The following is a 15039-nucleotide window of genomic DNA, read 5'->3' as shown; positions in this document are numbered from 1 at the left end:
AGGGAGGAGCCGCAGCCCAGTACCGAGTGCTCCATGGACCGGGACCGGTCCCTGGACAGGGGGTTGAGGACCACTGGATTAAACCATTTATATTCCACTTTTCCTCTTGGTTCAAGGCAACTTACAATAATAGCTAAAACGTCCCCAACTAAAACAAAAAATGAAATACCAAGCCTCAAATTCCTCCCCTCCCTCCCCCCCAAAATATGCCTATCATTTGTAGTTGTGAATTTCCTGCATTCTGCAAGGGGTTGGACTAGATGATCATTAAGGTCCCTTCCAGCTCTGTGATTCTATGATTTAAATGACCTCAAAAGCCTGGCAAACAGGCAGGCCTTGCAACACTACATGAAAACCTCCAGGGAGGGAGCCTACCTCACCTCTTCACTCTCACCATTCCACAGATCCAGAGCAATGATGGAAAGGGCCCATGCTCTGTTTGACGCTAGGTGGACCATCCTAATTGGTGGGATTGCCAAGAGACAGTTGCCTGGTTAATATAATTGACATACAGGGACATATGGAAGGAGACAGCACTATAAAATAAATATTTATAATGATGGCAATAGTTTTGCACCTCTGCCTGTTCCTTCTCAATGGCCTCTTCACCTCCTCAAGTCTATTCCTTTCAAATTTTTGATTGCCCACCTCTGCATGTTCCCTGCTCTCTGCCTTTCTACAATGTGTTCCTTCCTCCCTGACCACGCACAACTTCTCTTTGCCTTCCTGCCACCATGACTTCCCATTTCTTCCCCTCCTGTCTGCTCTCATGTGGCCCATTTGTTTTAAAAATGGCAATTTTAATACCATGTATTACCCCTGCTAGAGCCTCTTGTGGCGCAGAGTGGTAAGGCAGCGGCATGCTGTCTGAATCTGTCTGCCCATGAGGTTGGGAGTTCAATCCCAGCAGCCGGCTCAAGGTTGACTCAGCCTTCCATCCTTCCGAGGTCGGTAAAATGAGTACCCAGCTTGCTGGGGGGTAAACGGTAATGACTGGGGAAGGCACTGGCAAACCACCCCGTATTGAGTCTGCCATGAAAACGCTAGAGGGCGTCACCCCAAGGGTCAGACATGACTCGGTGCTTGCACAGGGGATACCTTTACCTTTACCTATTACCCCTGCTGTAATGAAATTGGAATTGTTGCAATCCCCATCTGCTACCTTGATTTAGCATCAAGGGCCTTTCATTATAAATGGTGTTTAAATCTACTTGCCTTGAGATTTTGAGTCAATTTTATTATTAAAATTTCTGATGTATTTAATTAATTCAGCCAGAATCAACAGCAGTATAAATACACAGAAGGGCAGGAAAGGTGGTGGGAGTCCACAGTCCTGGAAGCAAAAGTGGGTCATTATGTGATCAAGTTTTAACCAAATTATTTGGAGCATAACTGGAGTGGGGATAATTACTTATTGCCTACACACAACTCCATTAACATGATTGTATAATACAACATTGCTAAGTTAACTTTTCCAAACTATAATTGGATGGGAAGTATATGGGGAATGTTATATCAAGGTTGCCCTACATTCTCACATAGTGTCCTAAGATCCCATTATGCTGCACTGTAGAACAAAAATGAAACAAAATGATGTATGTGTAACTGAAAAGAACAGTGTGAAAGATTATATTCCAAAATATAATATATGGTTGCCAGTTTCCCCCAGACCACCAAAAAGGGTTGGCAGGAGGTAAGTTTTCCAGATCCAGGTTCAGAAACGCATCAAGATTTGAGGATGGAGACTGGGGAGGACAGGGACCTCAGGGTGGAAGAATCTCCATAGACTCTACTTTCCAAAGCATCCATTTTCTCCAAAGGAGCGTATCTCTATAGTCTGGAGATCTGTAATTCTGGGAGATCCGTGGGAAGCTAGCAACCATACCCAAAGCCAATGCATGAAAACCATTATCGGACAATTCCACACTCAATGGAGTGAAATGCTTACCTTATGCAGATAACATATTTTTGCCATTTTGCATGACGTTGCCAACATCCAGCATCCAAGCAGCAAACTGATAACTACATCCTCCATTTTAAAGCACTAGCTGGGGAATCACATAAAGTGGATTCCCCCAGTTAAGAAGTGTGAGCTAGAGAACAGTAACCAACAAGCTGCACACTGAGGAAATATGTGAAGCCAAAGTAGTGCTATCTCTGCCTCCAGTTCCCCCCCCCCTGCATCTGCCTCCCTCTCCTTTCATCCAGGGAGGAGTTCTTTTTTAAGCAAACTGTCTGGAGCAATGAATAGGTGTTCAATCACTCAAGCAAAGCTAAAAAAAAAAAGTCCCCCCCCCAAAAAAAAAATCGGGAAAGAGATAAATTTTTAAAACATTCAAGGCTCATGATCGCAAAAGGGGTGACATTAATTTTAAAAAGCACTATGCATCTATGATTAGATGCATAGGCATTTCAATGGAAACGTTTTACTTAAAAAAAATAGCTGGCATTGCAGGCCCTTTAAAACATGGAGAAAGGGGATTGGCTGCCTGGCTTGATTGACAGGCGGAGGAGAGTCGTATGTAAAGTGTGTTGCTCTCTTCCGCCATTTCAAGCAGACATGTGGAGTCCTAAGAAGTGTGAGAAAGCGGCAGAGGAAAGCAAGAGAGCCAGAAGGTGAGGAATGGCCAGAGCTGCATTATTTTTTAGCAAAATGCCTTTCCTTGGCATGATGCTATTTTTTTCAATGTGCAGAAGTGCCCCAGCAGTGGAGGACAGGAATATTCAGCATAATTCCAAGGGAATGACTCAGTTCAGAATTTATACAAAAACATGTTTTTTTGTTAACGGCAATTAGTTTGTTAAACCAGAATTCAGCTTGCAGATGATCAGTCATATCCGGGTTTGCCACAACAAATGCTAGTTCATCACCTTCATGCTAGCTCATCACCTTCTAGACAGGGAGAGGGAACTAGGGTAGCGGTCCCCAACCTTCTTGTAGTCGGGGACCGCCTCCGAGGATGGGAAAGAGCTGGCGGCCTGGCCACAGCAGCTGCACGTAAACGCGCACGCGCAGTTGCCGCATATGCGCATTTTCGCCAGCAGGGGACGCAAACACACACATGCGCGGCGGCTCTGCGCATGCACGTTTGCGTCGCTGGCGTGCCAGCGGCCGCGCCTGCCTCTTCCCCCCCCTCTTGCTGCGGTGGGGGAAGGTAGGCGCGGCCACTGGCGGCCTGGTACCATGGCCTTAGCGGCCCGGTACCGGGCCGCAGACCGGGGGTTGAAGACCCCTGAACTAGGGAACGAGCCAAGACTAAGCCCAGAGTATTTGTACACCCAGAAAAACCATCATTAACATTAACTGTGGCTGATAAACTAACTTCAGATTGTGTTTTAACATCCTTGTTTGACACTTAGCTAGTTATTCAGCACAGTTGCTTGCATTTAGACACAGTGCAAATAAACGATGGATCTGTAGGATGCCTGTGTGTGTATGTGCATGTATGTGCATGCATGCTTGTGACAGAAAATATAGTGAAGAAACTAGGCAAGTGCAAGTTGGATAGATTAACTAATCAGTCTAAATCCCTCACAAGTGTTCCCTGGTTATTTGTGTTTAGCTCAGTCTAATGAGTTAATTGTGACTTTATTGTGTCCAAAACTAATGATTTATGGAGCAATCCTAAGGAGGTCTACTTGTCAATTTCCCTTTTTAGTCAATGGGACTTACTATCAGGAAAGTGTTCTTGGGATTGTAGCCTTATCATGTTAGTTTCTCATAGTGAGTATTCCAGGCACTCAAATGGGAAAATTTTGGTTTTGACAAGACAAAACAACCATTAGTCTTCAGCTATTCTTTCCAGTGTGGAAAATGGGGAAAGGGAAGGGCCTAAAAAAACTGCTGTTTTGCACCCAAGCACCATTTCTGGAGTGGATGTGCAGTCTGTATTTCTACAGCCTTTCTGATGATTGCAGACCCAAGAACCACTCTTACCATCCTTGGCCCTTTCTGCTTTTTAATTACACTTTTCCTTCCTTGCATCACATCACTGCCTCTGACACTGTGAGTTAGTGGAGAGGAACATCCAGACTAGATATCATGACCTCTTTCTTCCTGAACTCATTTACCGACCTTGGCTGTGGCAATGAACATCAGTAGTAAATAAAAATCCAAAACTTTGGTGCCAACAACAAAAAAAGAGTTGCCAACAACAATCCTGAGGTCATAAGATTTTATGGAAGTTCAGTAAATTCATAAATGGGTAGCTAATGAGCCTGTAACCTCTGGTCACCATTTAGTGGGAACTCTCATTAATTCTTTACAAAGCCATTAGAAGACAGATCGCAATAGGACTGCTTTCTCCAGCTCTGCTGGCTGCCAGAACTATATCGATGACTTCATTGTCTATCATTTTTACTTGTTCTGCCCAAGTTAGTTTGTTGCTGGCTTTTAAAAAAACCCTACTGTGCCAGATGTAAAATAAAAAAAGGTTCAAGCTATATTTTTCTTCCTCTGAAACATTGCAAAGTAAAGTAAATTATGACATTATGTCAACACTTTTGACCTTCCCATTAGTTTTTTTTCCAGTTTTAAGCATTCTCTCTTTCACAATTAAGCAGAAAGCTGTTCTTCACATGCTTGGAGCACATTCCAAGCTCTCTAGTTTATAGCATCAGATATAAAATAATGTAAAACTGGTAATTATTTATTGTAGTGCACAATTAAAAACAGAATAAAAACTACATAAAAACTATACAGAACTAACTGCAAATAAGACCAAACACGTTTCAACCCTACTGGGTCTTCCTCAGTGGTCAGAATTGTAACAATACACTCTATATAAAATGTCTAAACTCGTTATAAAATGTAGCTTGATTGAATGATATAGCTTTTGTGGTTGAATGATATAGCTTTTTTTCTGACACACATGAGATACACTCTCAGCACAGAATTATATAATAGCGAAGAGTGGTGAGCCTAGCCATATGCCATAGGAGGTGGTCTCCAAAAAGTCAAAAATTTACATATATTGGTTGGAGCCATCATTTACAGATCCTATTCAACCACTCAGCTACACTTTATAATGAGTTTAGACATTTTAGATAGACTGTATTGTTACAATTCTGACCACTGAGGAAGACCCAGTAGGGTCAAAACACGTTTGGTCTTACGTGCAATTAGTTCTGTATAGTTTTTATGTAGTTTTTATTCTGTTTTTAATTGTGCACCACAATAAATAATTACCAGTTTTACATTATTTTATTGTACAGTTCAACTTCTGAGTTCCTACCTGTAAAGGTTGGGTTGTATTCCTTTTTTGGTTTTAGTTTGGCATCAGATATAAGGCATTTTGCCACCAACAATGCACAGTTTAAGAAGTCTTATCCCTGAGTCACATGCTGTGTTTTATGTGCTGGGCTCAATGGTGACTTTTGTTGCATCTGGCCAAAGAGCTATTCTCCTGCATTCTCTGAAGCATTTGCAGAAGTTCGTCAGGATGATGTAAAGTTACCGCCTCTAAACTGGCACTCTCACATGGAGGACATTGTGGGACTTCAGAAAAATATTGCTGATATTATAGAAATTGGAGCTTCCTCAGATAAACTGCCCATAACTTTGTACATGGCGCTTCCATGTATATCTCAACCAGGCTACAAGCCCAGTAGACAGCAGAACTTCCCAAGCACTTAACTGAGAGCTGCCAGCAAATATGAACAATCCTTCAAAAAAAATCAGCTACATTATTTTTGTGCTGGTTGTTCAATATAAATTATTTTTGACAGTATTTGCTCCCTTTTTCTGTTTCTCCATCTCCGTTTCTCATTGTGACAATGGAAATCAACAAAGACATTTTTCACGTCTGGCCTGTTTGTTCACACTATTTGCTCTAGGAGACTGCCTAGAGCTAATAAACATTTGCATCTTTGCATTCTCATATTGTTTTGAATGTCTTTGATTGATCTACTGCTGTATTTTTCTTTTTGCAACGCAAGCAATTATCATTTGAGACTACATATTTAATCTTGCCCAAATAGTTGAAGGTGCTACTCTTTCTAGCTTCCTTTATTGGTGGTGGCAGTGGCAGTAGGGATTTTATGTTGGAAGTAAAACTGTTACACAGATACTCCACATGGACTTCTTTTGCATGATGAAATAGGCTGTGATCACAGCTTGTTTGTGCATGGGTCTAAATCCCATTTTTGTACAGCTTTGGGCCTGGTCCAAGGCAGTCCAAGGGCTGGCTTGACTTGGGCCCACATTTCATAGAATGATAGAGTTGGAAAGTGCCTCCAGGGTCATCTAGTCCAACCCCTTGCACAATGCAGAAGCTCACAACTACCTGCCTAACCACAGTGACCCCTATTTCATGCCCAAATGATTCTACACCAGCACCAAAAATCTCCAGAATCCAACCTGGCCTGGAGAAAATTCACCTACCCTCAGTGGCAATCAGCAGTTCCCTGGATATGCAAGGAAGAGCCACAAGAGACAAACGCTGGCACATCCCTTCCTGCCCACCCACTCACTGTTCATAAAATCAGCATTTCTGTCAGATGATCTAACCACCGCTTAAAAACTTCCAAAGAAGAAGAATTAACTACCCCCTGAGGAAACCTGTTCCGCTCAAACTGTCAGGAACTTTTTCCAGATGTTTAGCTAAAAATTCTGTTGAATTAATTTCAACCTATTGGTTCGGTTCCAACCCCCTGGGGCAACAGAAAACAACTCTTCTCCGTCTGCTATATGACAGCCCTTCAATTATTGGAAGACAGTAATCATATCACCTCTTAGTTGTCTTCTCTCCAGGCTAAACAGACCAAGCTCCCTCATTGTTTCCTCATATGACTTGGTCTCCAAACCCCTCACCATCTTCATAGCCCTGCTCTGGACACACTCCAGTTTCTCTAAATCTTTCTTCAGTTGCGGTACCCAAAACTGAACACAGTACTCTTAGGTGAGGTCTTGCCAGAGCAAAGTAAAGCAGTAACATCACCTCTCATGATCTGGACACTATACTTAATTTTAATGCAACCCAAAATCCCATTTGCCTTTTTATCTACTGAGTCACACTGCTGACTCATGTTCAGTGTCTGGTCTACTAAGGCCCCCAGATCCTTTTCACACATGCTACTGCCAAGACAAGTCTTGCCAATCCTATAGTGATGCATATGATTTTTCCCACCTAAATGAAGAACTTCTGAAATGAAGAACTATGGTTTTGCATTACAAAACCATCATGGTTCTACATCTGGGTCAGAAAAATGACTGGATGGGTGATACACTTCTAGGTAACACTGTGTGTGAACGAGATCTTGGGGTACTTGTGGACTGTAAGCTAAACATGAGCAGGCAGTGTGATGCAGCGGTAAAAAAGGCAAATGCTATTTTGGTCTGTATCAACAGGGGCATCACATCAAAATCACAAGATGTCATAGTCCCACTGTATACGGCACTGGTCAGACCACACCTGGAGTATTGTGTGCAGTTCTGGAGGCCTCACTTCAAGAAGGACATGGATAAAATTGAAAGGGTACAGAGGAGAGCAACGAGGATGATCTGGGGCCAAGGGACCAAGCCCTATGAAGATAGGTTGAGGGACTTGGGAATGTTCAGCCTGGAGGAAAGGAGGTTCAGAGGGGACATGATAGCCCTCTTTAAGTATTTGAAAGGTTGTCGCAGTGGTCCCCAACCTTTTTATCGCCGGGGACCACTCACCGGGGACCACTCAATGCCTTTTACTGAGGCCCTGAGGGGGGGTAGTTTACTCCTCTACTCTCAACCACTGCCCTAACGCACTCTGATCGCTATGGTAATGTTTAAACATCCCTTCAAAATAAGATACAGACACGCCACAACAATGAACATAAGGAACATTTTATTTTCATGGAAATTTTAACTCATGACAATGACAAATCAATGGGAACCCTGAGCTTGTTTCTCTGCAACGAGATAGTCCCATCTGGGAGTGATGGGAGTCAATGACACCCGAAGTGTGTTGTAAAGGGCCGGGGGGGAGGAGAAGGCGTCCTTTGGGGCCCACCTCCAATTAGTCGAAGGACCACATGTGGTCCGCAGCCCACAGGTTTGGGATCGCTAACGTAGAGGATGGCAGGATGCTGTTTTGGTTGGCTGCAGAGGAAAGGACGCGCAGTAATGGGTTTAAACTACAAGTACAACAATATAGGCTAGATATCAGGAATTTTTTTTTCACAGTCAGAGTAGTTCAGCAGTGGAATAGGCTGCCTAAGGAGGTGGTGAGCTCCCTCTCACTGGCAGTCTTCAAGCAAAGGTTAGATACACACTTTTCTTGGATGCTTTAGGATGCTTAGGGCTGATCCTGCATTGAGCAGGGGGTTGGACTAGATGGCCTGTATGGCCCCTTCCAACTCTATGATTCTATGATTCTAGTTCAGCAGTGGAATAGGCTGCCTAAGGAGGTGGTAAGTTCCCCCTCACTGGCAATCTTCAAGCAAAGGTTGGATACACACTTTTCTTGGATGCTTTAGGATGCTTTGGGCTGATCCTGCGTTGAGCAGGGGGTTGGACTAGATGGCCTGTGTGGCCCCTTCCAACTCTATGATTCTATGGTAAAAAACATTTATTTTAATTATTCCGGACTTGGAGGGACTTTGGGAGTTTTCTCCCTGTGACAGTGATTGATGAGTAAAACAAATGGCAAGAGGTTTGGACTTCCCTGTCCCTGGGCTCTCCCATGCGTACACAAATCCTGAAGGGAGTGCAGGGCAAGGGCTCCACATGTAGTTGTCGGAAAAGATTGGAAGAGCCAACCCATGGCAAAAAAAAAAAAAACAGTGGGTGGCATGGCATAATGGCTGGATGAGTCCTTTGAGCAGAAGAGTTCATGGAGCATCTAAATTGGCAAAATAACTCTCCCCAAACATAGTTTTCACATGAGGAAACTGCTTGAGGGGGAGGCATGAACCCTTCCTCACCACATCAGGGTTGTCAAACTCCGGCCCTCCAGATGTCCGTGGACTACAATGCCCAGGAGCCCCTGCCAGCGAATGCTGGCAGGGGCTCCTGGGAATTGTAGTCCACGGACATCTGGAGGGCCGCAGTTTGACTACCCCTGCCCCACATCATCATTCAATGCCCACTGGGGCTCTCTTTCTTTTTTTAGAGAAACAGTTCCCCAACGCTGTTGCATGGCTGAGGGACCACAAGCAAACTACTATAAGCAAGTGATAAAATGTATCATGTAGTTTGCCTCATAGAATGGGGGGGGGGTCGTTCTCTGTCACTACGTTGTATTGTATAGCTTGCATCAAACCAAGTAAGTTCCTCAGCTGTATGTTACTAGATCTGAGGAGGTCCCTTATATGGCTCAGATAAGGAAGATATAAGGTACACAAAATGTTTCCTAAACAAGACTCCTCTCCCTCTATATGTTTGCTGCTGCGTCTTCTTGTTCGTCTGCCGGTTTAAATTATCCAGGGCCCTTTTCAATTAATTGTTTTCTAATAGTACACTAGAGCTGAGCCCAGCGAAGCTTCAGACTCCATCACTGTACATCCTAACCTTGCTCTAATATCTAAAAAGAATAGAATTGTGCAGTGTACAAATAATGGTTTGAGTGCCAGACTTCAATCAGAAAAACCTGGCTTCAGATCCCCACTCAGCTAAAAAGCTCTCAGTACCTCTGGGCTAGTAACTCTCTGTCAGCCAAACATACTTCACAGGATTGTTGTGAGAACAAAATGGAGGGGGGAGGAGTACCCTATATATTGTCTTGGAGAAAGGACGAGATCAAGATGTAATTGTTGAGGGAAATGGGATGTCTAGCCATGAAGGTAAATGGGATGGACACAGTGCCAGTGTTCATGACTCCCCCCATCATTGCTAAAGCCCTCTGCCCCATTGCCAAATTGTACACTTTACAATAAATATTACAGTCTCCCAAGGGTTTGATCCATGTTTCTGCTTTTTTTGTTTATTTTGAAAACGCATATGCCACCTCTCCTGAGGCCAGCTCATGGCCACTCACAGAGCAAAAAACAAATCCAATAAAATCTTTCTTAAAAACAGATAAGACCATCAATATTAAAACATCATACAAACAATATTCAGCAACCTAAAACGATAGCCATAAAACAGCCTTCAGGCTAGAGGTAAGCCATAAAAACAGCTTTCAAAACAAAACCTTTCCGTTTAAATCCTGAAGAAGGAGAAATGTTTGGCCTGGCACAAAAAAGGAAAGTAAGAAAAGGTGCAGGGTAAGCCTAAAGGAGAAGCATATTCCAAAGGCAAGGTGGAAGGATCGAATATAATCTCAAGCAGGCAGCATGTAAAGGTGGATTATTGAATCCTTAAGGGGCTGCTATTTGTGGTTCAGCTGGATGGATAACAAGTTGTAGAGTCCTGAGTTACACATGCATTTCTCAGTCCTGTGATTAGTCTAAACCTTTAACTTGAGCTGCTCCTATGAACCCAAACTGTATTTTATTTGAATGCATAGAGTCTGCAGTGTCAGTTTCTGCCTCTCCTGCTTGTGCAAGGAGTCTGTCTCTAGCCATCTTTGTATGTAGCTTAGATTGCTGGAATCTTACTTAGTGCCTCCATTTAAGGCTATTGCAGGGGGAAACCAGTGCCGACCTCTGCAGAGCATTTTGCATCTTAATGTGTTAAATTCACTTATTGACAATGGAAAGGAGAAACAACTGTTATGGTGCCAATACAAGCCAGATGGTCACTGTGATTATTAAAATCATGCCGGCTGCAAAACCTCCAGCAGGAAAAAAAAAGTATGATTATGAAATTTTACAAGCTTGGTAGAGATCATGTTGCAAGCAACTCTGCATTTGTTGTCTGAAAAGAGAGGAAATCACCAATTCACCAATGTAATTCACCAATGTTTAATCTTCATTTCCCTCTCGTTTCTTTAGGTTCAGCTAATCCACTATAACCATGAGTTATATACAAATGTTACGGAAGCTGCAAAAAGTCCCAATGGCTTGGTGGTAGTTTCTATATTTATGAAAGTAAGTATAGTGCAATTTCATATCCACTGAGTTCTGTTTGCTTCATGAGGTTGTAAGTGGTTGAGTGCTGTTGTACAGGCCAGCACCAGTATCCTGTAACCCTGACAATCAAACTCCCTCTGAGAATCTTGCTCTAGTGGACTGTTCTTAATGGTTGCTCATTGAAATAGCCATCACTGTGACCAGTATGCAAGTTGCTCATTACAGAAACCTTTAAAAGGTACTCAACGACTTCTTTATTCTGAAGATGTTTTCAGAGCATCCATTTTAGATCTCTTTTCAGTATCTCTTTCCCGTCCCATCCTCATTCTCTCCCCCCCCCCCCATGACCTTTAAAATGTAACATAACTGTGATAGTTTGATATATGCACCCTTAGTACTGATTTCTTGGGCTGAGGCCACATGCTATAGTTACTGAAGCCCGTAAAAGTCCCAATATGGAATCTTCTACTGTAGCCTTTGAATCATGGAGGAGCCCCAGAAATGATGTCAGCTAGCCAAACCTCCCTGTCATGCCCCTGAGAAGTGACATGTCACCAGAAGTGACTTCACCACGTCAACAGGCAGGCTTGAGGAGGACTGGGGGGGGGGGGGTAGACAGGAGGTAGACAGGAGTGGGTGCAGACATGCTGGCTCTGCCCCCAGCCAGGCATAGAAACCACAAGAGAGCTCACTCACGCTTGGGAGGGCAGAGGGGTAGCAATGGAAGTGGCTGGTTCCCTAGTTTTTGGCTGAGTGCATTAAGGCAGGAGGGGAAGGCCAGAGACCCCTTCTGAAGCTCACATGGATCCCAAAGTTCTTCAGACCCTTGGCTAGGAACCCCTGCTCTATTGTATTAAACAATGTTTATATACTCAAAGCCTACAAGGGTGTTCACTGTGTTTAATACAGATATGCCACCTTCTCTCCCAACTTGCCTCTGAAAATTTGTTTTTGCACATTTTTAGTTAGGTTCATCTTGAACGGATGGTGGACAAAGTGATGATGGAGGATGCCTGTTGGTTAGCATCAGTGTCTCAGCAACATGTGTTTGTTTCCCAATCTTTGAAACAGTGGGGACATTTTCTTAGTACAGTGAAGGATGAACAGCTATGGATCTAAACATACATATGATGATTTAAATATTTGCTTACCATCTATAGTGGTCTTCTGGAAAAGTCACACATCACCCTGAAGAAATTCATTTCTTTATCACCATGCCCAACAGGCAGAAGAGGGTGCTGTCAATGGAAATACTAGGTAGTTCCCGGGGGGGGGGGGGATTGTGAAAATAAACCTAAACTCACGTTTCATTTTTAAAACAAGGTTTTCAATTCATGCTGAAAATTTCAGCTTTTTTGCAGATGCAAAAGTAAAACAATACTCTTCAATTTAACTGAAGTCATTTCCCCTGCTCTACTCTTCTGCCAATATTGATCATATCTTTTTACAATGACAGTGGAGCATTGTCAAGAGGACGGGGAAGCAAATGCAGTTAGTTCTATGGCGTTCAAAGACTTCCATAGTACAGAACACAATTTTGTACTGAATCATTCCTGGAACCTGAAGCGTGGCTATCTCATTGAATTCCAAGCCTAAACGGCAAAATGTCAAGAGCTGATTAACTCCTATATAAAATTCTTAGTCAGGCTTCATTCCACAACCCTTGCAACTGTGTTACTGTGAGTCATGACTGCAAAATGAACACCAGAACCAAGTGTCAATAGAAATAGAGACCAAGACCTGAGGAGAATATAGTTCAAAGAGCAGCCGAAGAGAGAAGCAATTGTGTAGCCTGGCTAAGAAGGCAGCCATTTCCATGCCAGAACATTCCAGACTCGGATTCCAAAAACCTTTATTGGTATAAACAGAAAATATTAGGCTTTTAAACAAAAGCAGTTTCCATAAAATATAAGTTAACACGGCTGACAATACCTTAGCTACTTTTACAATGAATATCAGATCCATTTTTATCCAAAGTTTCTCATCTATATAAAAGTAATTCAATTTCTTTAAATATCCAGCTAAGGGGCAGCAATATCGTGCAAACTTGAGACATTCCAAGGGTATATGGAATCAGGTGTATGGAATATTGCACCCATGAAAACAGAAACCATTAGAAGAAGGAATCCACAGAAATCTATCCCAAGGTGTATTTGAGGGGAAGATGTTTAAAAGAGCTAGGAGGTAAACTCTTTTTAAGGGATATATATATATCCCTTAAATATGGATGGAGTCATTGAAGCAGTCAGTGCGAGCTTAAATGGACTCCAGGGAATGGTAGAGGACAGGAAGGCCTGGAGGATCCTTGTCCATGGGGTCGCGATGGGTTGGACATGACTTTGCAACTAACAACATAACAACATCCAAAATTTGGACATACAATGGGATTATTTTGTATAATAAAGGAATATTCCAAAAGCAAGGCGAGCATACACCATTAGCTGAGGATCCCAGTGATTGGGTGTCCATGTCTTCCAATCTCTGTGTTATTAATTTTAATATTACCTGTCTTTCAAGAACAATAAGGGTTGTGAATAAGGCCAATGGTCTGTAGTTTCTGTAAAATTTTGTTAAACCAATTCGAAGAACAGAGATCTCCCGGAAGATTAGAAAGTGGACTTTTTGTCTGAGCATGGAAGTGTATCTTTAACCGATATTTGAAGGTTTGCAGCCAAGCTGAAGTTTCTAATTTCTGTTGTCCTAGCTCTGCAGCTAGAGTACGGCTTGCCACACAGTTTGGAACTTCTAATAGCTGTCTAAAAAAGGAAGGCCGTATGTTTTCTAAAAGATTGTTAAACACTTCCAAATTGGTATTCCAAATAAAACTAGTGGAATTATTTTTGTGTTCGACGCTTTTAGGGCAGCTTGCAGATCTTTGTTGCCTTTTTTGGTGATAAAACTTGGATAAAAAAGCCAAGTGGCAGAATATTCCATAGAACCTTTAAGCATAGTCCTGATTTGTTAAGCAGTTCTAAACATAGATGCTGCACCTTAAGCCTATGCTTGCAGCAGTTTAACCTGGTGACTGGAAGTAAGGGCAAGGTGAGAGGAGCTCTTTTATGATCAGATTTAAACTGGACCATGGCAACCTTGGATGGAGCGACGGAAGATACTTTTGCTATAATGACAAAGTTACAGAACCCACAGGGCACAATTCAGAGGGCTGGTTGTTACCTTTTCAATCCCTAAGCACCTTGCGGCCTTTGTACTTGAGTGATTGCTTCTTCTCATACTTTGAAGCCCTGCCTTCAGAGATGGAGTGGGTGATGGTTAAGTAGAGACAGGGCATTTTCACCTGGTGGCACTTCACCTTTGCTCTCCCCCTTGAGGCTCACCTGGTGGCTATTGTGCTGCCTTTTAGATGTAAAGACAAAACTGTGTGTATGTCTTTAACCCAGGCTTTCAGCTAAGGTTCCCCCCCACCCACCCACCCACCGCCCAGCTTTTTATGATTTGCTTCTGATCTATTTTATGGAGGTTTTTTTTAAGGGTCCTCAGTAGTTTTATGCACCTGACTTATTTCAGTAACTCGTTTTTAATACTGGTTATATATGTGGTTGGCCGTGTGACTTTATGGGATTGTTTGTTTTCCTTTCAGCCACCTCTCTGGAGAAGCAACATATACATTCTTTATAAAGAAAATAATATCCACTGGGATGAGGGGTGGCCGCAAGGAGAATGAAGATGACAAAACTGCCCCGCTTATCTTTTCTGTTAACAGCTTTGCAGAGATGGGAAATGGAGGACAGACAAACCCCCAGCCTGCATGGCTATTAGTCCCCGAGTGAGAATAAACTTCCCTGAGGTCAGAAAGAACTGTTCAGGGAGGGAAACAAGGAGGAAATATACTGTACTGTCACCTTCTGCTGACTGATCACTGGATCCAGTTCAGCAAGCTGGATCCAGTATTTTGATTATACTAACAAGGAAGCTTTCTCTGATGCAAGGAACATTACAGTGGTGGAATCCTACTTGGTTCAAAGAAGGTGCTGCTAATCAGTGGGGGGGGTTGGAGAGAAACAAAATAAGGACCCCTAAAAAAAGGCAAACTGAAAGGCAAATGATATGAAATATTATAATCAAATAAATGAAAATTATTTATATTCATTCTAT

General features: G+C 42.7%; 1 protein-coding gene across 2 annotated transcripts in view; it reads left to right on the top strand.

Annotated features, from left to right (window-relative positions):
* Positions 1–15039, top strand: part of CA10 (carbonic anhydrase 10) — a 426373-nt gene that overhangs the window by 392736 nt on the left and 18598 nt on the right. For both annotated transcript variants that reach the window (XM_077328676.1, XM_077328677.1), the window contains exon 6: positions 10849–10944. In XM_077328676.1, coding sequence (XP_077184791.1) covers positions 10849–10944 — 96 coding nt within the window. The remainder of the gene's footprint in view (positions 1–10848; positions 10945–15039) is intronic.

The sequence above is a fragment of the Paroedura picta genome, chromosome 3, assembly GCF_049243985.1.
Source record: "Paroedura picta isolate Pp20150507F chromosome 3, Ppicta_v3.0, whole genome shotgun sequence".
In the NCBI taxonomy this organism is placed as follows: Eukaryota; Metazoa; Chordata; class Lepidosauria; order Squamata; family Gekkonidae; genus Paroedura; species Paroedura picta.
The sequence above is the reverse complement of the archived record's forward strand: the minus strand, read 5'-3'. Positions and strand labels throughout refer to the sequence as shown.